This window comes from Chenopodium album, chromosome 23, assembly GCF_948465745.1.
Source record: "Chenopodium album chromosome 23, dcCheAlbu1.1, whole genome shotgun sequence".
Classification (NCBI taxonomy): Eukaryota; Viridiplantae; Streptophyta; class Magnoliopsida; order Caryophyllales; family Amaranthaceae; genus Chenopodium; species Chenopodium album.
This window is the reverse complement of record NC_137856.1, coordinates 32109716-32136275: the sequence shown is the minus strand read 5'-3', so window position 1 is coordinate 32136275 and position 26560 is coordinate 32109716. Positions and strand designations below refer to the sequence as shown.

Here is a 26560-nt window from a genome sequence, read left to right as displayed (position 1 = left end):
ACTTCCAAGATTTTTCTAAATTGTCTTATGTTTCATGGTATTTCTCTACAAAATATTTTCAAACAACATAATGCAAGATTTTTCTAAATTACTACAAGCATATTTAAAATAGCTACATTATCCTATTATCTTTAGATTAATTTCACTTCAATTTAGTTTCTAATATCCTCCTGCTTATAAAATATTCAGTTAGTTCAGTCAATCAAAACAAGCCCTTACATACTAAATCTGTAATTCTATAATTTTTAATACTAAAACAACAACCGCTGGCATTATCCCTTTTTTCAAATTGTACATGTGTCAACTTCTCTTTCAATTTTTTCCCGCCTTAACTATTTTTTCTCTTCCAATCTTCTTTACTTTTTTAATTTTTGATTATTTTTTTATTTTGAAAAGTTAATATTAACTACAAAATACTTTTATACAATACATTATCTTAAGTTATATTCTCTCCAAATAAAAATTGTTACCTATGGATAATCTTAAAGAGAGCAAATATTAACCATGTATTTATGTGATTACTCCTTCTAATTACAAAGGGCCTGTTCACATTTACCTAATTTCAGTTCAGTTTAGTTCAGTTCAGCTCCAATTAGTTCAGCTCCAATCAGTTCAGTTCAACTCTTAATTTTTCTCTCTCATAAAATATTCATTTCAGTTCAGTTCAGTTCAGTTCGGTACAGCTCCAATCAGTTCAGTTCAGTTCAGTAAATGTGAATAGGCTCAAAGTCCACTAAATTTTGTTGCACCAAAAAAAAAAAAACAAAATCCACTAAATTTTGTTGTAGAAATAAATTTTCTTTTGATTATATTATTTTAACTTTTGTAGTTTTGTTTATGCGAATACAAAGAAGTTACATGTTTTGAGTGATAACATGACTTGAAAATGTAAACAATTATAACTTATTTTTATAACGGGAGCTAATCTAGTGTGTGGAATAATGGTCAGCCAAACCTCCATGACAAAAGAGTCGGCTGTAAAAGATCGACCATGAAATATGGGGTGTTCAGGCATTTTAACATCACCTATAGCTGAGTCACTCTTCATATTATATAGGACGTATTTTCTTCCTCAATAGCAACTGTTGCATTTCACAAAACAAATATCTGCACGTTAAAGCTGATCACCATATTTAACCAAGGATTGTCCATTACCTAAAACTTGATATCCCACTTACCATTCTTATAGTCTGTAAGTTGATTAACAGAATATACCCCTTCCAAGAAACAGATTGCATTGTTCAAGCTATAAGTAGCCAGTCGAAGGTGCCCTTCACTTAGCTCGATACGACTACCATTATATGCTATTTCCTTTGGGATGGGAATTGACCTACAGGTTCATTTAATGGATCGTATGCAATGAGGCATGAGCCACCATTCCAATGGAATATCCCTTGGTAGACTACAATTGTACAAAAATCGAACGTATCAGTATCATATTCATTCAGTGTCGTATGTACCCCTCGATGGTCCCAACGAACAACACGGACCTGGTGGGCAAGGTACACTATATATGTCCCAACATCTTGTTTGTGAAGATAAAAAACGAGTGTAGAAAAACTCGTCTTTTTTGTGCCTTTTACGCTCGATCTCCAACACAATGAACTCAACCTTATGAGTAAAATTGGGGTCCAAGGAATAGCACCTTTTTTTTTTTTTTTTTTTTTTTTTTTTTTTTTTTTCAAGAAAGGATGCATAGATGGGGGCTGCCCAGTTAATCTTCATGATTAACAATTTTGTCAATCTTTTCTGCCATGTCAGAATCTTGGAATAGAGAAAGTCCAGTCAGCAGGCGAGTCACGATACACGTTGGCATACTTTTGTAAACGGCGCTGTTGTTACTTAATGGGGTTGTTACTAGCTTGACAGTGGAAGATGAAAGTTATGCTGCATTTAATGTTGGTAGTTGGTGGTTTATGGTTTATAGAACATTCATTTCCAAGTGACGTAATATTAGTCCATTTCGTGGAATTTGACCCTTAAATTGAATCTAAAACACAAAAATATAGAAATATTGCTATCATTTCTATTTATTTGAATTTGATTAATAAATACTTCGTATAAAATATTAAACATGAATATTGTGTGTTCATTAAATTCGAATATCTTACGTAAATGTTTTATGCTTTTTTATTACTGTAAAAATTAAATTTACTATTTAAAATATATACTTGTACTTTTTTTGTTTTTAATATTTGTAACATACACATTTTTACCGTACATAAGAAAAATGCACCTCAAATGATTTAAAATATGGTTAACTGATTGATAATAGTATGTGGGTCATGAGTTTTAAATAAGAAAAAATTTACGACTTAACAAAAAAAAAAGGTTCAAATATGGTGTGTTGCAACTTGCAAGTATTATGAATTCAACTTAAGAAAGTGTTACAAGTTTCTAAAACCAGAGGCCGTATTAAATTCATTAAAATTTAGGACATTTTGTGAAAAACTACTTTATAAAGAACTTTTTTTGCGAGAAACTATCTAATTAAAAAAATGTTGTAAGAAACTACCTTATAAAAGAATAAATGTTGTAAAAGACTACCCTTGGTCGAAAAATCATCATTGACTTTTATTTTCCGGCGTTGATCATGTCACGTGCCAATTAAGAAAAAAAGGAGGAAAAAGTGAATTAAAAGTCACGTGATGTGGTCAACGTCGGAATTTGAAAGTCAACGGTGACTTTCCGATCAATGGTAGTCTCTTACAACATTACCCTTTTATAAGGTAGTTTCTTACAACATTTTTTTATTAAGCAGTTTGTCGCAAAAAAAGTATTTTATAAGGTAGTTTTTTACAAAATGTCCTAAAATTTACTCATGAAGACCATGAGAGGATATTGATATAATATTAAATGTAGCTTTTGGCCCAAAAAAAGAAAAAAAAGAAAAAAAAGAAGGAAAAAAAAAAAAAAACTCACCTCCAAATCTTTTTAAAACACTAACGTAAGTGTGACCCTCAAAGAAACACGATTGGTAAATTTTAACACTTAGAAATACAAAGGAGGAGTTAATGATACTCCCTCCGTCCCTAAATTACAATCCTCTTTGGAAATTTACACGGGAATTAAGAAGGGAAGAATAAGACAAATAACAATAATTAGATAATGCAATGGGAAGTACAAAGATAGATTAGTTATTACTCATGACATGTCATCAATCCTTGCAAAAAAAAAGGACCAATCACATGCTCCTAATTAAAAAATTTTAACCAATCATATTCATTGTAATTTGGAACAAGGATTATGAGTGAGATTAGGTAGGGATGAGTGAGAAAACATCAAATATAAAATAGAAAAAAAGAGTTGATTTACTAAAAAAACTTACCAAAAATAGAAAAGAGGAATGTAATTTTGGAATATCAAAAATAGAAATGAGGAATGTAATTTAGGGACAGAGGGAGTATTTAATTACATTATAACTCCATAACTAGATTAGTTAATGGTGAAAGTCATACATGGTGTTTGTTAGTATAATCCTTTTATAAAAACACATACTCCCTTCGGTTTTATAATTAACTAGAAATGAGTTTGTGTGGAGTTTCGGAAAGTTGATTAAAATAAGATGTTAGTGTGGTAGATAAAGTTATTATTTTATTGAGAAGTAAAGTGGCAATTATTCAATAATGTGTGGACCATTAGAATAGTGAGAAATGATAAATTAAAAATGAGTTGGAATATTATTAGTGGGTAAAGATATATTATTACTCCGTACATTATAAGAGGTTTCTTAAAATTATATAAACTTCTAAATGTATCTTAATTTATCTAAACTTATCTAAATTTATTTGAACTAATTTGAATTTATTTAAACTATTAATCTGAATTTGTATAAACTTATCTAAAATTATATAATAATTATCAGAACTTTTTTTTTTAATGGAGTAATTATCAGAACTTATAGTCATGAAATAAGATAAAATAAGGTAAATTGAACAAACCCTTATCTGAACATACTTTAACTTATTAGAGCGATCTTATTATAGATTATTATTTTAGTTGTAAATTCAAACATTTCTAAAATGTGAAAATCTTGCATTATTAATCACGATTTAGATGCTAATATATAATAAACAATCTAAATACCTCTAATAATTAAGTTGCCGATGAATTAACGATGATAAATCGCTGTAAAGACGATGGTAAATGCAAAACGGTAAGAAAAAAGTCATTTTACAATGATGTTATAATCACCCGATCAAGGTGATAAATAGTCATTTTTTGTAACACCTAGTTGACCCAAAATAATACTATCTCTCATCTTATTCTTCCACTACTTTTGTTTTTCTCAATTTTTAATTCTGTCAATATCTCCTTTAATACTAGCTCTATATTTTATTACTTTGGTTGTGCTAGGTGAATAGCTTAAAGCTGAAGTTGATTATATTAGCTAATTTGAACTAGCTTATTGTATTAACTTATTTGACTAACTTGTTTTAGTAGTTGATTGTATAATAGTGTTTGGTAAATAACTGATAACTTGAAGTTATTTGAGTTTGTGAAATGACTAATAAGCTAATTGAGCTCAGATTTGACAACGTTTTGTGTGTTAAAATGTCAACATGTAAATTGTTTCTTAATAAGCAAAACGAGGCATCTACGTTTTTTTCTTGCCAAATCTGAGCTCAATTTGGACCCTTGATGGCCAAAATAGCCCCCGAATTCTTTGACGGAATACCAATTCGATAAAAATAATATTAATAAATGGAGAGTGGGCCCTACTAACGGAATTTTTTAACGGCAGGATAACGGCAAGATTACTGTATGGAAACAAAAAGTATATTGGGGTTACCGTGTAGAAAGTCATATATGTTGAGACACAGCGTAGAAAAGTGAAAAAAATAGGGTTACTGTGTAGAAAAACCCTTGTTTTTTTGTTTAAAAATCTACTTTGGTATTATCACGTTGTTCTTATTTTAATTTTGAAATTTGAATTTATACGCTTCATTCCTATGGCGGAAAAATGGTAATTTCAAACTAAAAAAGTATAAATAACTAATACGAGTATATCAACAAAATCAACTCTTTGAAATTCCAACAATAAATGTATACACTTAGGGCCTGTTCTCATACGTTTATTTTCAGTTCAGTTCAGTTCAGCTCCTAATTTCTTTCTCTTATAAAATATTATTTCGGTTCACTTCAACTCTAATAAGTTCAGTTTAAGTGAGTTCGGTCAATGAGAACAGACCCTTATTGCATATTTACAATTATAATTACAATCAGTATGACTTCAGTGCTCCAAATTTGGTCTCTTCATTTGAGATGTCCTTGGATCAGAATCATCAGATCTGGTATTATAAAAATCAAAGAATTAATCATTAAAACTACACACTGTAAAAAATTTGAAATTTAAGTATACATAATTAAAAACAAATTAATAAAAAAGCAAGTTATTAAAAAAAGGAAATGCATCGGATAGATTAAGCGAAGAAAATTAGGCGAATTTAAGAGAAAAACCAACCTCGTTATTTTTCGCTTGAACACAGCAATATACAAACAAATTACATTAATAGTACGGAGACAACGGAGTACTATATAAGACTATAACTTAAAACAAAATTAATTTTACCACACCTATTTAACCAGTAACAAAATCCCAAAATAATCAATCATCCACGGATCCACCCCATAAAAACTAATCCACCATTCTTAGAGCAACCCATAAAAAAAAATAAAAAAAAAAAAAGAAGCTCCTTACAAAAAATCAATCAAGCCAGTTCGATATGCTGAACCGGGTGATTATCTTATTGTATATTATAGTGGTCAAATAAATTTAAGAGCTCCTTACAAAATACCCAATGAAGCCGCATGCAAATCCAAAAAAAAAAAAAAATTTAAAAAACTTTCAACAATTTCAAAATTTACATACAGTTCAAATCAGAGATGAAACTGCATTATTCCATATTCATTGTTAAAACTGAGGATATAACTTTTGCAACTTACTATGACTTAATCCACATTGATTTCCCGTTCGTTGTCTTCAATAATCATACACCTCCAGTTAACCAATTGGTATAGTCCCATTGTTAAAACATAGTCGGTACTCGGTGCTCTAACATTTCTTGATTTGGAGTTGGAGGTCAGTTTCACTAGTTTCCTGTGATAACAAACACATGATTGACCAAATTCAAAGGAGAGAGAAAATAAAAAGGAAAGAGAGAGTTAAGTGTTTGACAGTGAAGACTTGACGTTAACAAACGGCTGTCATATGGCGTTAACCCCAAACAGCAATCAGTATTATTACGTGGATGCTTAGTCATTATAGTTGGCCAAGTCAACACACGGAAGTTACCATTGCATCCTCATAGTAATAGGTTGAAATACCATAAATGCCTCTAGATTAACAAAATTCAGCAATCATGAAGATTAACTGGTATTTTTCCTGCATAGATTAGTTCAAAATAACATTGTTTGTTACAGGCCCAAGAGTAGAAGCTGGGACATCACCAGCAGAATTTAAGTTAGAGTTTACAGAGTTTGAGCAACGCTCACTCTCAAAAGCAGAGTTACAACATGGAGGAGGAAGATACAAAATACTACTTTGTTGCATAATCTCCATATTACATCTAGCATCCTTCGCTATACAGTCAGCTACAACATTCCTTGTACGATCTTCAAAGAGCAATTCCAGATGGGGCAGCTCCCTTAGCAGGTCCCTGCATATGACAATTAAATTAGGGATGTTTTCCATAAGGACTCTGTCTTTATCTCCTCCACTGCTCTCTTTGAATCTGAGCAGAGGATAGACTGCTGCCAATTTTTTTCTTTTATCCAGCTTAGACTCAATTCAATTGCTTTCAATTCAGCATGAAGGATGGAAGGTGAATAACCCTTCCATTTGAATCCCTCAATCCAATTACCTCTATGATCTGTACAAACAGCACCCACACCTATCTTTTTAGATGCATGACAAAAAGAGGCATCACAGTTTATTTTGAAAGAAGGAAAGGGGGGAGGAGACCAGGCACTAGGACAGGGCTTTAGACTTTCTGATATGTCTCTTGAAAAGAAACACTCAGAAGCAGCCCATATGCACTGGTGGATTGATTTTTGGATAGGAGAGTTCTTTTTAGAGAATACCCAATAGTTTCTTCTTAGCCAGATATTCCACAGAATGAATGAGAACAAGGTACTCCAAGGAACATGGTTATAAGGAAACCTGTTGCCTCACTTTTATCAGGTTCTAGAAGAGCTAATCTAGCTTGGGCTGAGTCAAACTTACTTTTGTAAGTCCAAGAAGAATAAGCAGAATCCCTAACATTAGTCAGAGATATAGAGAGGAGAAGGTGAAAGAAAGAGAGAAAATCCTCTAGAAGATGTTTTGATTGCATGTGAGAGAAACATTGATAGACAGTTAAACTCAGTTTATCAAAGGGGATTGGGCCATGTAAGAAATCTCTAAGTGGTTTATTGATTAACCACCTATCCTGCCACACATTTATGCTTTTCCCATCACCCACATTCCAGACATGAACCCGACATAGCCAACTTTAAAACTCATACGATAAGCCGATGAAGGAATATTACACCATTGCCTTAGCTTGTAAGAGGATTACATACGTAATATTCACTAAGGGGACGACGAAATTTTGATCTCAAAACTCCCTTGCTTTTTGATCGTAAGTACAAGCAGGGGAGAAAATTCGCAGTGATCCAAGCTAGCTCAATTGAGTAAAATCTATTTTAACAATCATAATTTCACCATACATTTGTTTCATCGTAATATAATTTCACCGTAATATAATTTGAAGCATTTGTTCCATGGGATTTGTTGGATCTAATTAAGAACGCAACTTGGACATGCTTTTCATACATTACATTAGTTCAATTATAAAGCAGTATGTAGGAACACAATTTAAAAGCCGCAACAACTGATTATAAAAAGTGGCATACCTTGATACTTATACAATTCTTAAAGTCTTACAAACTATACTAATTACTACAATTATTTCACCATACATGCGTAAAATCTTTAGGTCAGCACATTACATATCCGTCATCCACAGCAGGATCAGACACATCAACACCTATATGAAAGATGAAACCTCATGAATAAGAAATTCGATAACAAATTATGAAATATTGAAATAATTATTAAAAAATTATTATAAGGTAGCTTTTGAGATAAAATCTTACGTTCTTTGATTAATGGAAGATGTTTTAAAGACTAGAACATTAAAATATGAAACAAATAGTCTTAGAAATTTACAAGGCGATGTAGTGGCAATTAAAAATGGTACTTTTAAGTGAGGCAAAGCAGAGGAGAGAAAACAAGAATAATAAATATAGAAAGACTTACGAACTCAAATATGTAAAAGTGATAATTAAATTCATACTTACTCTTCATTGGCTTCTTCTTTTTCACCCTTTATATGGGTCTAGCGTCTCTGCCTTTGTTGGTTCCTCCTTCTCCTCCTCCTCCTTGCCCTTGTAATATTATCTTCCTTTCGTAGTATTTTCATGATCACTATGTGAAGATGTTTGCAATACCATTCCCTGTACCTTTTGATGTAAAGGATAGGCCCGACAAAGATGGTGATCCCAACCGGAAACCCAACTTCAGCACCCCTTAACATCCACTCGCGTTCGCTCTTTGAACTCCAATTTGATCCCTCTGAAGAAGTAGGTGGAGTCACTGTTATTGGATCATGTGTTGTCAATGGTGAACCAAACAGTCCTTGGTTGCCTTCGTACGAAGATGCATTGAAGGATTGTAGCTGAGTGCCTGTTGGGATCTTTCCTGACAACTTGTTGAAGGAAAGGTTCAAGTAGCTGAGGAAATTCAAGTTTACAAACTCTGTAGGTATCCTCCCAGTTAAGGCATTTGAAGAGAGATCCAACGATTCAATCTGGCTTAAATTCCCGAATGATGATGGGATATGACCCAAGAAGGAATTGTGAGAGAGGTTGAGAACTACAAGACCATTCAGATTTCCCAACTCTTTTGGTAGCTCCCCATGAAAGGCATTGTTAGAGATATCAATGCTAGTGAAGATTGATAAGATGTATTGCAACTCATAGGTATTGCCTTTCAAGGTGACCGACACTGAGTTTTGATAGTAGCCACCATTTGGACTAATAGAGCTCTGCAAAAAGCTGGTTTTTGATTGCTCTTTATTTGTTCCGATCATCATCAATGTCCACTTGAAAAGAATTTGGGAGTTCAGATCACCAATAAAGTGATTGGAAGCTACATCCATAATTTGAAGTAATGGCCAGATCGAGCGACTCTCAGGACAAACAATGGCTCCATGAAGCTTGTTGGATCGAAGGACAAGAACTTGCAAGCTGGACAAGCTTATCAAGTGACAAGGAAAAGTGTCGTTCAATTGATTATTTCCAAGATCTAATACCTTTAATGCTTTGCAGTAGCCAAGTGATCGTGGAATCTGTCCTTGTAGATGATTCTCATTCAAGTTAAGAGTTTGTAAGGTGCAGTTTTTTCCAAATTCAGCTGGGACAGAACCTCCTAAATTGTTTCCTCTCAAATTGAGTACGCTGAGTGTAGTCTTGGCAAAGAGGCAATCGGGAATTGTCCCACTCAAGTGATTGTACTCTAGGTTCAGAAAATGTAGGTTTGTGGCATTGCATAGCGTTTTAGGGATGGTTCCATATAAGTTATTTCTTGAGAAGGACAAGAAGTTAATCTTAGAGAGATAGTTGATGCTATGAGGGTCGATGGAAGTGAAATTATTGTTGGAACAATCTAGATATTCTAGATTAGGTAAGGCAATAGAAAATGTTCCTTGAAGTTTGTTTGAATGGAGGTCGAGGTCTAGGCGGGTAGAGATTGAAGCATTTGAGAGTGTCGTCGCCAGAGGTGGTTCTAGCTCTACCAAGTGGTTGGAAGAAAGGTTCAGAAGATAGTTAATTCCCCACACCCACCTGGGCACCAAGCCTGCAATGTGATTCTTTGACAAGTCAAGAGTTGTTATTGAAACTTGATTTTTCAGAAAATCAGGGATGTTGTGCAAGTTGCAAGAGCCCAAATGCAGTTCTTGTAGCAGGGGAAAAGAGGAGTTCACATCTACATCAATTACAACTGACAAGCGATTGAATGAAAGATTAAGGGATGTGAGGTTCTTGAGACTCAGTAGAATTTCAGCGAGCTTTAATGTGCCATTAAAACTGTTTGAGGATAGATCTAGCCACACAAGTTGTCTTAGATGGAAAATTGACTTTGGGATTGGCCCTTCAAAGTTATTGTTGTTTAAGTATACTTCTGTTAACTTGGAAAAAGCCGGGTTTGCAGACTCATTCAGTTGCCCACTGAATTTGTTATTTTCCAAATCTAAGACCTCGAGTGATGGCAACGAAAACAATGACATAGGAATATTTCCATCTAGTGAATTGGATGACAAGGAAAGTAACTCTAGATTGAGTAGTTTCTCCCAATTTTCGCCAGTGATAGAACCAACTAAACTGTTGTTGCGGAGAAATAAGGTTTTCAGTTTCTTCAATGACGAAATCGATGGAATGTGACCAGAAAATTGGTTATCATTTAGTTCTAGATCCTCGAGTATGTTAAGACTTCCAATTGATGATGGAATGGAACCAGAAAACTGGTTGCTAGTTAAAACTAAACTCTGAAGGAGGTTTAGATTTCCAATTGATGATGGAAGGCTTCCATTGAATTGGCAGTATCTTAAATTTATTGTACGAAGACTCTTGAGATTGCTAATGGAACTTGGCAAGACCCCGGAAAATTTTGTATCACCAAGGCATAGCTCCTCAAGAGACCCATTGGTGTAAAAGACTGGTAAAGTCCCTTCTAAGTTGAGATTATAGGACAAGTCAAGGGTTCTAAGGGTGGGTACTTGGAAAATTTTATGAGGTACTATCCCGGTTAAGTCATTATAGGATAGCGACAGCTTTGTCAAGTTTGTGAGCCTGGTTAAAAACTGTGGTACTGGACCAACTAAAGAGTTGGAATCCAAATGGATGACAGAAAGACGGTGAAGCCTTGAAAGCGAGTTGTGAATTTCACCTTCAAGGTGACAGTATGACATGCTCAAGACTTGCAAGTGAGGGAGCGATGATGCTAACGTCTGGCACCATTGGTTCCCTATGGCTGAATTGTTGACTTGATCAAGATAGAGTTCTCTAATATTCGTCAAGTTTCTAATTATATCAGCCAAATTTGGCCTATTCATGTATGTTCCGAAACTAGTAGAAATATCAAGAACAACTAATTTGACAAGGTTTGAGATTTCAATAGGTACCTGACCAATGTAATTTTGGCTATAATTTAGGTAAGTTAGGCTAGACAATTTGCCTATTGCTGATGGTATCTCACCCTGGATCTCATTTTCACCCCCCAAATTCAAGCTCTGGAGGAACTGCAGACGAAACAAACTGCTTGTATTGTCGATGCCACCAATGATGTTTTTGTTGCTCAAATCTAAGCCAATGACTCGACCATTGTTGGAGTTGTCACACTCAACTCCGCTCCATTGGCAATAGTTTGTGCTGTGATTCCACCCCTCAAGCTTGTCTAAAGCTTCGGAGTTGAACTTAAGATTGTTTTTTAACTCAAGGAGTAAAGACTTTTGATCGTCGAGATATTGACAGGAGACAGAGTGCATATACAGGCAGCTGTATATCCATAAACAAATCATGAAAGAAAGCCATGATGAAGAAATGAAAGGCGGCATTTTCGTATAATAACAGAGGTAGAGTGGGCAGTGGGTTAGTTGCTTGGTGATGAAATGGAACCATACTTATAGAGATTTTTCAATATCATTTTGAGGTTTATAAATTTCATGTTGTCCGCCATCATAATTTAAATTGAAATATATTGGCGGACAATTTTTGACCGTAGACTGATTTTTTGACTTGAAAGTCCTTTTTTTAATACTTATAACATCCATCATCCTTTTCATGTTACGATGTTACATTGAAATTTCTAGCATGGAAAATTGGCAATAATGGTTGCGAAGTTGCGATTTAGCAAAGTGTTTACGTGCCAATCAGTGGAGTATTAGAAGGATTCAAAATTTACAGCCTGAGCTTTATGTACTGATTGTGCTCAATTGCTCATATGAGTGTTACCATTGCAATAGCTTTTATTTCTGAGTTATGAAAGTAATCAGTGCCCTTTAAACATATATACGGAAATGCAGAGTAAGCATGTTTAATTTCCTCATTGATAATAAATTATGATTCTTCTTGGTGCAAATACGAGAACTCTAGGTGTTGGGTCTTGCTGTTATAACTTCAGTACGTAAGATGGAATGAGCAATGTGTTATACATGCCTACATGGAGTCATGGACTAACCCCTGAAGGCCTGATTGTATGACTAGAATCATTACTTATGTTGTCCGGTAATGATTTTGAGGTTCATTGCAAATGATAGAGTATAAAACATATTCCAAGTGAAAGCTTTTGATTAGTTTATTACTTCGTATGATTGTAGCAATGTGAAGATGCAAATGATTTTGTATTCTGACAGTATGTGCTAAGCATGACATAAATGAACTTTTCTCTTTGAAATTTTTCTGATATATAATTGGTATTCGGCATTCTAAGCCGCTTGTATGATTCTATGGCCATGCTTTTCGAACAATTAGTACACGTTACATCAGTTCAATTATAAAGGAGAAGTTATATCTTTTCAAACAATAAGATGATTAAATTTAACCAATAATTATAATTTATCTAATTAGTTAATAGATAATTGTATGGTTTTCCTCCTTATTTAATTTTTGGAATTTGGTCTCTCTAAGTTACGTACACTGCACGGTTGTTTAGCTAGCTAGTGATTGATTTAAGACCACTTATTCATGTATTACGCCATGAAACTATGAAAGGTCTACAAGGTGACATGAACTGCAAACCAAGTCTTCCTGTGGGCGCACCAATATTGTTTGTCATTCACAATACAGATGAAATTTCTGGCATTATATATGGTACTACAACTCTTTTAACGACAGAATATTCAGACTAATACAAAATTTGCTTAACCATTTGTGGATTACGTATAGAAAGGGTCGGATACAATTAAGAGTAGTTGTTGTTAATAATGTCCAATAATTCTAAGATATATAATATAAAGCCATTATAAAATTTGGTCATTTTCTCAAAATTGACTGCTTTATTGACTTGGAAGTCATTGATGAATCGAAATTTCTGCCATGGAATATTTGCAGCACATTGCAAAATGACACACTTGTTAATCCTTATGAATAGGGATATGTTTTGAATAGTATTAATTATTAAAGTGTTTATGTGCCAATTAGTTAACGTCGAGCATTAGGAAGATTTAAATCAAACTGAACCTCTATAACAAAGACAAAGTTTTATGCTTAATACAGAGTACAATATTACAATATGATGTGATATTATTTGAGTTATATAGTTATATATATATATATATATATATATATATATATATATATATATATATATATATATATATATAGGGGAGGGATCCGGTGAGAATAGGCCCATATGTGAGAATTTGTATTTATATGAGAACTGATTTTAAATTTAGAACATATGAGTACAAATTTAGAACATAAGAGTAAAAATTTAGAACATGTAACTCAAATTAAAATTTAGAACATATGAGTAATAATTTAGAACATCAGGGTGAGTAATATTTTTAGAATATCTTATTTAAGAATTAGAACAAGTGAATAAATATTTAGTAAATTTGCTTTATGAAATTTTAAACATGAGTAAAATTTAGATCATCTGATTTAAGATTATGAACATGTGAATAAAAATTTAGAATAAATTGATATAGAATATAGAACATGTGAGTAAAAAATTTAGAATATACGAGTAAAAAATAGAACATACGCTTTAAAATCTAGAACATATAATTAAAAAATCTTAGAACACACGTTTTAAAATTTAGAACATACAAGATAAAATTCTGGAACAAGTTTTTTAAAATTTATAATATCAAACTTAACTAATTTATGGTTTAGAACATGTGAGTACTAAATTAGAACATTTGATTTAATTTAGAACACCTAAGGAAATGTTTAGAACATTAGATTTAAAATTTAGAACATAAGAGTTAAAATCTAGAACATAAAGAGTGTTCTCACATAAGAAAAATTCTCACGAGAGCCTCCCCCTATATATATATATATATATATATATATATATATATATATATATATATATATATATATATATATATATATATAGGAGAAGGTTCTCGTGAGAATTTTTCTTATGTGAAAATTTTTCATATGTGAGAACACTCTTTATGTTCTAAATTTTTACTCATATATTCTAAATTTTAAATCTGATGTTCTAAACTTTTTCTTAGGTGTTCTAAATTAAATCAAAATTTCTAATTTAGTACTCACAAGTTCTAAACCATAAATTAGTTAAGTTTGATATCATAAATTTTAAATAACTTGTTCCTAAATTTTAACTTATATGTTCTAAATTTTAAAACGTGTGTTCTAAGAATTTTAATAATATGTTCCAGATTTCAAAACATATGTTCTATTTTTTTACTCGTATGTTCTAAATACTTTACTCACACTTTCTATATTCTATATTAGTTTGTTCTAAATTTTTATTCACATGTTTATAATCTTAAATCAGATGTTCTAAATTTTTATTCACATGTTCAAAATCTTAAATCAAATGTTCTAAATTTTACTAGTATGTTTAAAATTTCATAAAGCAAATTTTATAAATTTTTAATCACTTGTTCTAATTCTTAAATCAGATGTTCTAAACTTATTAGTCACACAAATGTTCTAAATTATTACTCATATGATTTTAATTTGAGTCACATGTTCTAAATTTTAACTCGCATGTTCTAAATTTTTATTCACATGTTCTAAATTTTTACTCACATGTTCTAAATTTTAAATCAGTTCTCATATAAGTATGAATTCTCACATATGAAGCTATTCTCACCGGATCCCTCCCCTATATATATTCTTTATTTTAATCTATTGTTATGTGACAAATAAAGAAAAATATAATACTTGTATGTCGTAACTAATCTTTTGTTAGTTTAGCAATCAAGCTTAGCATTGACTGATTCATTGACTTGGAGGTTTCTCATGGAGGGGTGACCTACTAAAGCCAAGACCCCGGTTGACCTGCAAGCCACTACGCGCACCAAGTCTTCCTGTAGGGTATAGGTCTTTATTTTTTTAAATTTTTTTTTTTGAAGAGAGGGTGTATGTCTTTATTTAAGGACTTGTAATTAAGTTGTAAATTATAAGGTCTGTCACTCATTATAGAAAATGACTGAATATTGAGACTTGTTCAATGTGTGCTCAAGCATTGGATTATGTATTAAAAGGGTTGGATTTATTACACGGATAAACTTGAGCTAGTTACATACTTCCTCTATTTTTTTATAGTTGCAACATTTTTTTTTTCATGCTTGCCGATGCATGTTTTGAATCGTTGATATCTTTCATCACCAATATGTAAAAATTATAAATTTAGATTATTAAAATTATACAAATCGAGACGAATCTAACAAGATCCCACATGACTATAGCTAACAGTATTCTTGCTCATCACGATGTCGATATCTCCAAACTTTTCAAACACTTTTACTTCTATGCCTATCGATAAATAATGCAACGTAACCAAAACGATTGAAATTGACTGCCTAGAGTTATGCACATGGCCGGTAGTTTCTGCTAGCTAGTAACTTATTTACGAGTATTACAACCACACATTCGTGTACTACGCCATGGAAATTGGAATTCCCAGACCCCGATTGACCTGCAAGACACTACTCGCACCAATTCTTCTTCTTAATGTAGCTTCTAGCTAGGATGTACCAATAATAATACTGTCTAATTTGTGGACTTTGTAACTGTACTATGATACTGTCTGTCACTCAGAATGATGAAGGTTCTGGCATTATGGTATGCAGTACAACTCTTTTATTGACTAAATGTTAAGTCTATTCAAAATGTGCTTAAGAAAGAATTGGATTACGTATTGAAAGGATCAATTATTTATACTAATGAACTTCAATTTCACAGTTTGTTAATACGAACTACTGTACTGTACGTAATAGTATTCTTCTAATTTGATGTTCATCACGATGTCTCGAAACTTTACATACACACCTTTGACACCTACTTCTAAGTGTTTGTTACTTTGGTTTCATGTTATGAGTGGAAGAAAAAGGTTTTGCTTAATTTCATTAACTACAGTTTTTTCTTATATTAATTTCCTAACATTCTAAGATAAGGCCATTATAGATTGGGACATGTATTTGAAAATTGACTGGCCTTTTGACTTGGAAATCATTAGTTGTAGTCTTGTAGAAGCACCTATATTTTCAGGATGTTACAAAGAAATTTCTGGTAGTTTTTGTTAGCTAGTAAATCATTTACGACCACACGTTCATGTACTACGCCATGAAAAGCCCAGACCCCGGTTGACCTGCAAGCCACTACTCGCACCAAGTCTTCAATCTTCTCATCTTCTGCATATAGCCTGTAGGAAGTACCAATAATACTTTCTTTAATTTGAGGACTTTTCAACTGTACTGTCTGTCATTATTCACAATGGATGAAATTTCTGGCATGATGTTATGCAGTACATCTCTGAATATTGAGACTTGTTCAAAATGTGCTTAATTAAGCATTGGCATGGACTATGTATTGAAACTTAAAAGGGCCGGATTAATTATACTAATTAACTCGAGCTTATCTTACGAGTAGCGCATTACAGTAGTGTTCATTTAATTTGATGTTCATCATAATGTCAATGCCTCGAAACTTTACACATCTATACTTCTAAGTTCTTAGTTTAATTGGTTTTATGTTATGAGTGGAAAAAGAAAGGTTATACTTTATTTCGTTAACAGTAATTTCTGTCCTGACTTTATTCTAAGATAAGGCCTTTATAATTAAGTTTACAGTATAGAATGGGACATTATGTGTGGAAAATTCACTGGCTTTTTGACTTGGAAGTCACTTTATTAGGATGTTTCATTGAAATTTTTGGCATGGAAATTTGGGTGTACATCATTTTGAAACGATACTTACTAAAATCCACACAATAGAGATTTTATTTTTGTTGAAGACTTTGAAGTGTATGTGCCAATTCAATCAGTGAAGTAGTATTACAAGGATTAAACTGAATTCCTTTGATAATGACAAATTTTTAATCTTAACAAGGCTTGGTATGGCGTGACATTATTTCCTCAATATCTCGTATAAGGGCATATGTAACTGGCAAACACTAGTCCTCATAGTCTCATAAAATCGTATTTGTCCTTTATTTTCAAGCTATGGTTAAGTGACGAAGAAAATTGTCGTAACTAATCTTTGTTAGCTAGCAGTCAAGTCTCATATAGTCGTATGTGTTCTTTATTTTCAAGCTATAGTTATGTGATGAAGAACAAAATGTCGTTAATTTTAGCATTGAAGTCATTGTCCTTAGCTAAGTAACATTCTTGTAGTCTGTATAAAACTAAGCTCAACCAACCATATACCTGTGTACTTGGTATAAATCTGGAGGCCTGCTAAGACTTCTCTCAGAGTAATGACTGAATCTTTAACACTTTAAATAAAAAAAAACACGGAGTACATATGCGGAGTATGTACTAGTCAATTGGTCAACAACCGTCACTCATACGGACCACACTAATCTATAACGGCGGTAAAACTAAGGGCTAACCGCATACAAGAATTCCATAACAAGCTTTACAAGCCGAGTGTATTTTCCCGCCAAAAGGGCCAAAATACCTAAAAACCCTTTTTTTTCCTCTCAAAATTTCATTTTGTTTTCAAAACCCTTGAAATCCCCAATTCCTAGGGTTCGTAATCGCGGAATTGGAGTTCAATTCCACCACTGAAGACATGGAAGATTCTGATAATTTAAGCACTCAACCTCACCGTTCAATCACAGCCGGCACAATTCGCCGAATTAAACTGGAGAATTTCATGTGTCACAGCAATTTGGAGATCGAATTCGGCGATTTTGTCAATTTTATCACCGGACAAAATGGCAGTAAGTCTCTCTTTCACCTCAATTTTCAATTTCAGTTCGTTATTTTTTGCCCTAATTTGAGGAGAATTTTGATTCTGTGATTTTTTTGGTGCAAAATGAAATTTTTGTATGATTTAGGTGGAAAAAGTGCGATTCTAACTGCATTATGTGTTGCTTTTGGGTCTCGAGCTAAGGCCACTAATCGAGCTTCAACTTTGAAAGATTTTATTAAGACTGGTTGCAGGTTTACTTTCTTTCTACTTTTCATCTCTTTATGTGTAATTTTTTCATGCTACAATGTGTTAAGTTAAGATATTGAATGTATATGTGATCAAGTTTACGGTAACCTTAAGCGTGATTATTGTCTTTCGGGCAGCTATGCTTTGGTGCAGGTGGTACTAAAGAATGAAGGAATGGATGCTTTTAAAGTAGAATCTTATCGTGAATGCATAATTATTGAGCGCAGGATCACTGAATCATCTAGTACACTTGTGCTAAAGGATCACCAAGGTTCGTACTTAAGTTTCATTATGTCTTCTAAAGGAATTATCTTATGTGTAATATTGATAAGTGAACCACATATATATCCGAAATCAGTAATAGTGAAGTGTGGGGCGGGGATGGGAGCAAGTTATACCATGTATTTATCTATATATTACATCATCAATATATTACATTGCATTTTGCATGCCAATCGCCATGATATGTTGAACTAGGTTGGTCAGTTGGTGTGCCTTATGTTTCACATAGAAAGTTAGAAACTATGGAGCACTTTACAGCCAAAGGGGCTACTGGGGTTCTTGCTTTACTAGATCATCAGTCTTTATGTTGCGCTGTTTGTGACTGTGTCCATACTTTTTACTCCTAATAGTTCTTTAAATTGTAGTTTAAATCTATAGTGAGTTATATGTATATGATGCTCAACAAGAACAAACAACTTTAATTTTTGTTTTTGCTTGGGGAACAATTTATAATATTTTTTAATTCAAGATAAGTTATTTTTTTTTTAACATCCTTTTATTATTGTACTGTTATTGCTATTAAACTTGCTGATACTTACAATTTCTTTGTCGTGGACAGGCAGAAGGGTTTCTAACAAGAAGGAAGAGCTTCGGGAACTTGTGGAGCATTTTAACGTGAGTTTGTTCTTTCTTATGTCACCTGTAATATTGGTATAGCAAATGTGTATTTAATTTTCGATTCTCTCATGACTTCTCTCTCTAGCTTTCACTCTCTCTTGCATGAGTCATCAAGGATCAACCATCTTGCTTAGGCAAAGTGGCCTTGGGAGCTTTTGTTAGGGATTTTGTAAGCTTTCTTTCTCAAATTGTTTTCTTTTACAGGTTTTCAGCCTTCGTGGATTCCTTCAAGTTCTGTCCTGTTTTGTTTCCTTTCTTTCTTCTGTCTCTTCACAAGTTTTTTCGTTATGTCCTTACAATCTACCATGTCAGTTGGTGATATCAACATGATTGATCATCACAACATGGCTATGATAGACGCTGCATCTGATTAATAGCTCCTCTCATGTTCAAAATGTTGCTCAACAAGTTCAAGATTCTGTTCTTGATATTCAGGATACTAGTGTTGTTATCCAAGGTCCCAATTTGAAAAGTAACACAGCTGTGGATACAGCTATGTTAGATAGTGTTGAGGTATTTTCTCCTCCTGAGAAACAACTTTTGGTTGCTTCTTCAAACCAACCTAAGCCATCTTTTAGAGAAGCTGTCCAATCTTCTTCTCAATGGTTTGATGAGGCTAGGAAGATTGTGGTTACCTCTACTGAATGGGAGGATGAAATCCTAAGCCCACCTGATCCTTCCAAAGCTGTCTCCTTCCCTAAGGATACCTTACATAAGTTAAGACAACCTTGGAAACTAACTTTGATAGGTAAGTGTTTGGGCATCTCAGTTAGACCTTCCTTCATTACTCAGAGAGTTAGAGCTATGTGGAGACCTAAGGGGTCTTTAGAAGTTATTGATCTAGGTAAAGATGTTTACCTATTTCGATTTTCAATTCCAGATGATTATGAAAGAGCTTTGCTAGGAGGGCCATGGTTCGTTTTAGATCATTATTTAATGATAACTAAATGGAAACCAAATTTTAGACCATCCATGAATCCTTTTGATAGAATGACGGTTTGGATAAGATTTCCGGAATTGCCAGTTGAATATTATGATAAAGAAGCTTTGTTCGACATTGCAAAAATGGCAGGAAATCCGATCAGAGTTGATTATGCAACTGATCATCTCACAAGAGCAAGGTATGCAAGGGTCTGTTTAGACATTGATCTTTTGATCCCATTGATAACTAAAGTATGGGTTGGAAATAGCTGGCAAATTATTGAGTACGAAAATATTCAATGTTTATGTTGTAGCTGTGGAAAAATAGGCCACTCTAAAGACAGGTGTCCTCAAAGAGTTGTTGAGTCTTCAACATTACCTAATACAACTTCCTCAAAAGGTGAGTTGAATAAAAATATTGAGGTTTTGTCTCCTCCAACCCTAAATTTGGGGGTCTTGGCTCCCCATATAAATTCAGATTATGGACCATGGACCATGGTATCCAACAAGAAAAAACAAAACAATTCTAAGACTACTAGAAAACCACCTCAACTCATTCCCTCAAAGACACCTCAAGGCCCAAGTTCAAAAAACCAGTCAAAGCCCAAACTAACTAACCCACTTCACACCCCCAAAATTAATGACTCTAGTAAAATTCATTCTAAACCTTCTTCTTCCAATTCTTTTTCTATTCTCAGTACAACCAATGAAACCACTACCAATGATTTAAATATTAAAATATTAAATCCCAATGATAACCTTTCCATTGAAAATACAAAATCAAATCCCAGAAATCACTCTTCTCTATCTACACACGCTTCCCCTTCTCCTTCTATTTGCTTCAACTCAGACATTTCCAGCCATCTGGCACCCATGGAAACGCCATCAACAATGGCAATTACCCCCACGAATTCCACCACCGCTTCCCTATTAAACCACAACGATCAGAATTCAAACACACAGCTCAATTCTACCACAGAAAAAGAAACCTTGACAAACCCTAACCATGGAGAAAAACAAAGCGAAATTCCCCCCTGGTCGTCCACCCCGACGGTCGCCGCGGATATCCACGAGGTCGAGCACTCCTCCATGGATGCGACCCTCGTCCAGCAACAATCCGCCCAGTTCCCGCCCTCAGCAGGGTACTCCGATCACCCAAGCTCAACCGTTGTCGATGAGACAACCGTTCTCGCCGTTCCCAGACCCGCCTCCTGTTCCGCCTCACTTCCCTTACAACCCATCTCTAACTCCGACTATGACCCCATCTCAGATCAGAAATACCACCACTTCCGACTTTCACCCCACCATCAATGACACCTCTTCTATGGTCATCGATAGAAACCCCACCCACACCGGAGAAAATATCGATGATGTACAACACTCTTGTTCAGATCACCAAATTCATGACTTCCCAATTTCCGACAACAACTCAAACACCCACTCCAACTTCGAACCCAATTCGACCAATTCCTCTTCGTCCGTGGTACCAGCAGCAGGTCAGTTGGCCGAATTACCCTCCTCACAACCTAGTCCCTCCACCAAAAGATCCTCCGATAATCAATCTCTCGTCGGAAAACAGCGAACACGATCTAGAAAACCCAAGTCACCATATGAAAATATTCAGCATCAAAGAAGGAGTGGTGGGTCTTCAAGTCGAGGTGAATTTTTGGGAGACTTTGAACACAATCAGGGAAGTCGATTCGATGGTCGTCCCACTCAAGATGCACGATGTGGTGATGATGGATCGGACCTCGTCTTGGCAGGAATGGGACAAATTTGATCCTTTGTTCTGTAACGGTAATCCTCCTCCTCCCTTTCCCAATCTTGATATGAAAATAGTTTTATGGAATGTGAGGGGAGCTTCTAGAAATGAATTTGTTCCACATGCATGGGAAGTTATTACTTCTCATAAACCTAATATTTTCATAATCCTTGAAACTAAGAGTGATGGTACCCGTGCTTCACAAGTCTCTAAGATGCTTGGTTTTGATGGTTTTCAATTTGTTAAGCCTAATGGTTTGCGTGGTGGTATTTGGCTAATGTATAAGAATTCTATCGAGTTAATTGATTATGTTGAGGGTCATACTCGAAATTATTTCCATGCACTCTTTAAATTTTCTCCTGATAGCAAAGAGGTGTTGCTAACTGCTGTGCATGCTCCCTCCTCCCCTTCGGAGAGACACAAGCTTTGGAAGGATCTCCAAGCTTCTCTTCCTCCAGATGATACACCTTGGTTGTTCCTTGGTGATCTAAATGAAGTAACTAATCCCTCTGAAAAATCTGGTGGTCTGAGGTTTCGTCAAGCTCAATGTGCTGACCTTAACTGTCTTGCTGATGCTGCATGTCTGGTAGATTTAGGTTTCTCAGGAAATCCTTTCACTTGGCATAACGCTAGGGAGGGTCTTCAATTGATTCAGGAAAGGCTTCAATTGATTCAGGAAAGGCTTGACAGAGCACTTGGGAATCCTAGTTGGCTGAACACCTACCCAAATACTAAGGTATTGCATCTTGCTCGAACTCATTTTGATCATAATCCAATTCTAATTTCTTTGTTTGAAAAAAGGAAAGGTGGCCCTTACCCCTTTAGATGTAAAGCGGCTTGGCTAGAGCACCCTAATTTCAATGATTTTTTCATTTCTAATTGGACCATGCATGACCTAGACTTTATTAAAGGAAGGCATGAATTTATGAAAAATATAAACACTTGGAACCATGATATTTTTGGAAATATATATAACCAGAAAAAAAGAATTGTGTCCAGAATTAATGGAATTCAGATTGCCCTTGCTAAACATCATTCTAATTTTCTATTTGCTTTAGAAAAGGACTTGCTTTTTGAGCTAAATCAAATTTATAAAATTGAAAGGATTATATGGGCTCAAAAGGCAGGTTTGGATTGGAGAAAACATGCTGATTGTAATTCAAAATATTTTCATCTTTTGGCTAATGTGAAGAAAACTAGGAGTAAAGTGCTTACTTTACAAGATAATGATGGAGTTTGGATTACTGATTTGGTTTCTATTAAACAATTGGCTAGAGATTATTTTATGAATGTTTTTAAAAGTATCTCTGTTAACACTTCTCTTTTACAAACTTATTCTTTCCAAAAGGCTGTAGATTTTTCCTTGGACAGTAGCTTTGCTGCTCCTCCTTCAGTTAATGACATTAAATTGGTTGTCTTCCAAATGGACCCTATAAAATCCCGAGGACCAGATGGTATTCAACCTATTTTTTTCCAAAAAAAATGGAATTTGATAAGTTTTTCTCCATTCATTTGTTAGGGAGTGTTTCATTAATGGTTCTATTCCTCCTATTATTAATGATTCTTACATTTCCCTAATTCCTAAATGTGATAGTCCTATTTCAATGAAAGATTTCCGGCCTATTGGCTTATGCAATACTATATATAAAATCATTACTAAATGTATTTCCAATAAGTTGAAACCCTTCATGAATGACCTCATTAGCCCTTTCCAGTCTAGCTTTATTCCCTCTTGATCTATTGATGAGAATATTATTATCATTAAAGAGGTTGCACACCATTTTAATAAAGCTTCTAAAACGGCTAATCTAATGGCCCTAAAAATCGACTTATCGAAAGCTTTTGACAGCCTTGAATGGGATTTTATCGAAGATACTTTACATCATTTTAATTTGCCTACTAATATTATTAACCTCATTATGTGTTGTATTTCTACTCCTAGTATTTCTCTTTTGTGGAATGGTGAGATTACTAACTCTTTCTCTCCTCAAAGAGGCATTCGCCAAGGTGATCCCCTTTCTCCTTATATTTTTGTTCTATGCCTGGATCGTCTTTCATGCATGATCCAAGCTAAAGTTAATGAGGGTTTGTGGAAACCAATGAAAATAGCAAAAGATATTGATATTTCTCATTTATTCTATGCCGATGATGTATTTTTATTTGGCAAAGCTTCCTCCTCCAATATTCATGTTATGATGGATGTGCTAGATCACTTTAGACAAATCTTTGGCCTTTCTATTAACATTCAAAAGTCTTCGGCTATTTTCCCTAGGAAAATGGACTATAATGTTAGACGTTCTATTTGTGATATTTGCAACATCACCAACACTTCTAACTTTGGTAAATACCTTGGGGTTATTATTAGTCATAAACGTTTAAACCATCAAGACTATTTTCCTTTATTAGACAAAACTTGTTCAAGAATTAAAGGGTGGCAAGCTAAACTTCTAAATATGGCCGGAAGATGTACTTTAATCAAATCTGTTTTAAACTCTTATCCAGTCTATGCCATGCAAACTAACATCTTGCCTTCAAGTGTTATTCTTGAACTTCAAAAAAAATGCAAACAATTTCTTTGGAATAGGGTTAATAGATCTAGGTATATACCTAGAACTAATTGGAAAGTAGTTTGTGATCCTATGTTAAAAGGGGGTCTTGGTATAAGGGATTTAAAGAGATGGAACCTTTCTTTTATGGCTAAACTTGGTTGGAAAATTCTAACTCAACCTGATAAGTTATGGGTTAAAATTCTAACTAAAAAGTACTTAAAATACAACAACTTCCTTGATTACAATGCCAAGACTACGGATTCTATTATTTGGAAAGACATTCTTGCTGGAAGGGAAATTCTGAAATCTGGAATTATTATAAACATTGGTAATGGAGAAGATACTTCACTATGATTCCACCATTGGATTGGTGACTGCCCCTTGTATCTTATTCCTAACATTGAAATTCCAAACTCTAGAGGTCATTGGAGGGTTTCTAATATTATTAGAAATAATAGCTGGTATTTGGATAATATCAAACATATCATTCCTGCCTATATTTATTCTCTTATTCTAGCTCACCCCCTTCCTACTCTTGTTAATGTTAATGATAGATTAAGGTGGACTCTTGATAAGAGTGGTCTGTTCACTATAAAATCAGCATATAATTCCACTCTCCCTCCTTGTAATCTCAATTCCTCTTTTCTCTCTAATCTTTCGTGGAAAAACTTATGGAAATTAAAAGTGCCGTATAAATACAAAATGCTTCTTTGGAATTTGGTTAGAGACATATTACCTTCTGGTATCACTCTAAAGAAGAAAATTTTGCACTTTAACCCTATTTGTGTTAGATGTGAAGCTCCTATAGAAGACTCCTTGCATATTTTTAGAGATTGTCCAAATTCTACAGCCTTTTGGTCTCTTATTTTCCAAAATTACTACTCTTCTTCCTTTGATTTATTTTCTTTTTATAATACTAATCTTGTCGATTGGTTAGCTTTTAATCTGAAGAGTAATAGCTTTTGGAAAACTATCTTTGTGGTTTCTATTTGGCACTTGTGGAAAACTAGGAACATGGCTATTTTTGAACAAAAAATGCTTTTCATCCAATCTACTTTTTCTAAGTTCCAAGTTGATTATGCTGGATGCTTGAAATTACAACAGGGAAATGCTGATTCTGCTGGTCCTTCAAGCTCCAATGCTGTCAGAATTTGGGCTCCTCCCCATCGAGGATTTTACAAACTTAATACAGATGGCTCTTGGTTGAACCTTGAAAATGCAGGAGGTGGAGGTGTTATCAGGTGTCAACAAGGGTTATGGCAGGAGGGTTTTTCTATCAACTTCAACGCTGTTAGTGCTGCTGACTCCTTGCTGTTAGGGAAGGATTGCTCCTAGCCTGGAAGAGGAAAATAGAGCTCCTTGAGTTAGAGATTGATGCGGATGCACTCTCTAAAATGTTAAAAAACCCGGAAGCTTTCCTTGACAACGATCTTGGCAATATAGTACGGGATGTCGCTTCTCTCCTAAGCAGAAAATGGACTGTTACTATCTTTCATGCCAGAAGAGCTTGTAATAATGTTGCTGACAAGCTTGCTACCATGGGGAGGATTCGAGTCAAAAAGGGAGAAAAGGAGAATTACTTCTTTCCTCCACCAGAAGTATTTGATATCTATGCTGCTGAAATACCCGAATATCAGCCAACTGATCAGGGGTTGGTTTAGATTTGGAATCCTTCAAGTCTCTGTCACCTATGTTACACTTCACTCAGCTATCTGGATGGTCTTTTGCTAGTTGCAGCACTACTTTATCTTACTATTTTCTGCTTTCTGTTTTATTTAGTTTCCTACTGCTTTCACCTAAGACTTTTGTAAGACTAAAGGTTGCTACTCATGCACCTAACTATCTCTCTTTTGGTCATGTGGATGTTCCCACTATGATGTAATATATTGATCCACTTTTGCGTTAAAAAAAAATAATATTGGTATATAATGAACTGCAAATTATTTGTAATTTGTTTTAATTTTTACAGATAGATGTTGAGAATCCATGTGTAATTATGACTCAAGACAAAAGCAGGGAATTTTTACAGTCCGGAAGTGCGAAAGACAAGTTCAAGGTAAGAGCATACATCGAGAAGTTAATTGTTGGGGTTCAGTTTTGATGTTTCTAAGGTGTTTGTGGATGATGATATGCCATTCATATCTGCTTTATCTTCTTTGTGGCCAATGGTTGCTTGTGTTTTTAATTAATCATTTACTTGGAAAGTATAGTTGTCAAGGACAATATTCAGAAAGTTGGAGAC

General features: G+C 34.2%; 2 protein-coding genes across 2 annotated transcripts; one reads left to right on the top strand and one right to left on the bottom strand.

The window, feature by feature from the left end:
- Positions 1-7722: 7722 nt before the first annotated feature.
- LOC145607386 (receptor-like protein 7) lies at positions 7723-11657 on the bottom strand. The gene is made up of 2 exons (XM_081663056.1): positions 8344-11657; positions 7723-8030 (listed from the first exon to the last, which is right to left on the bottom strand). The coding sequence occupies exon 1, from the start codon at positions 11655-11657 to the stop codon at positions 8382-8384; it is 3276 nt and encodes a 1091-aa protein (XP_081519182.1). The 3' UTR covers positions 7723-8030; positions 8344-8381.
- Positions 11658-17666: 6009 nt separating this feature from the next.
- LOC145609468 (structural maintenance of chromosomes protein 6A-like) lies at positions 17667-26217 on the top strand. The gene is made up of 5 exons (XM_081664950.1): positions 17667-17968; positions 18086-18191; positions 18324-18457; positions 19028-19083; positions 25423-26217. Exons 1-5 carry the CDS (start codon positions 17818-17820, stop codon positions 25651-25653), a joined length of 678 nt encoding a protein of 225 aa, XP_081521076.1. The 5' UTR covers positions 17667-17817; the 3' UTR covers positions 25654-26217.
- The last annotated feature ends 343 nt before the right edge of the window (positions 26218-26560 follow it).

Coding starts and splice junctions, on each gene's coding strand:
- LOC145607386 (XM_081663056.1), bottom strand. CDS start 11,657: ATGCCGCCTTTCATTTCTTCATCATGGCTTTCTTTCATGATTTGTTTA.
- LOC145609468 (XM_081664950.1), top strand. CDS start 17,818: ATGGAAGATTCTGATAATTTAAGCACTCAACCTCACCGTTCAATCACA. Junction 18,192..18,323: donor TTTATTAAGACTGGTTGCAG/GTTTACTTTCTT, acceptor TCTTTCGGGCAG/CTATGCTTTGGTGCAGGTGG. Junction 18,458..19,027: donor TGTGCTAAAGGATCACCAAG/GTTCGTACTTAA, acceptor TGTCGTGGACAG/GCAGAAGGGTTTCTAACAAG.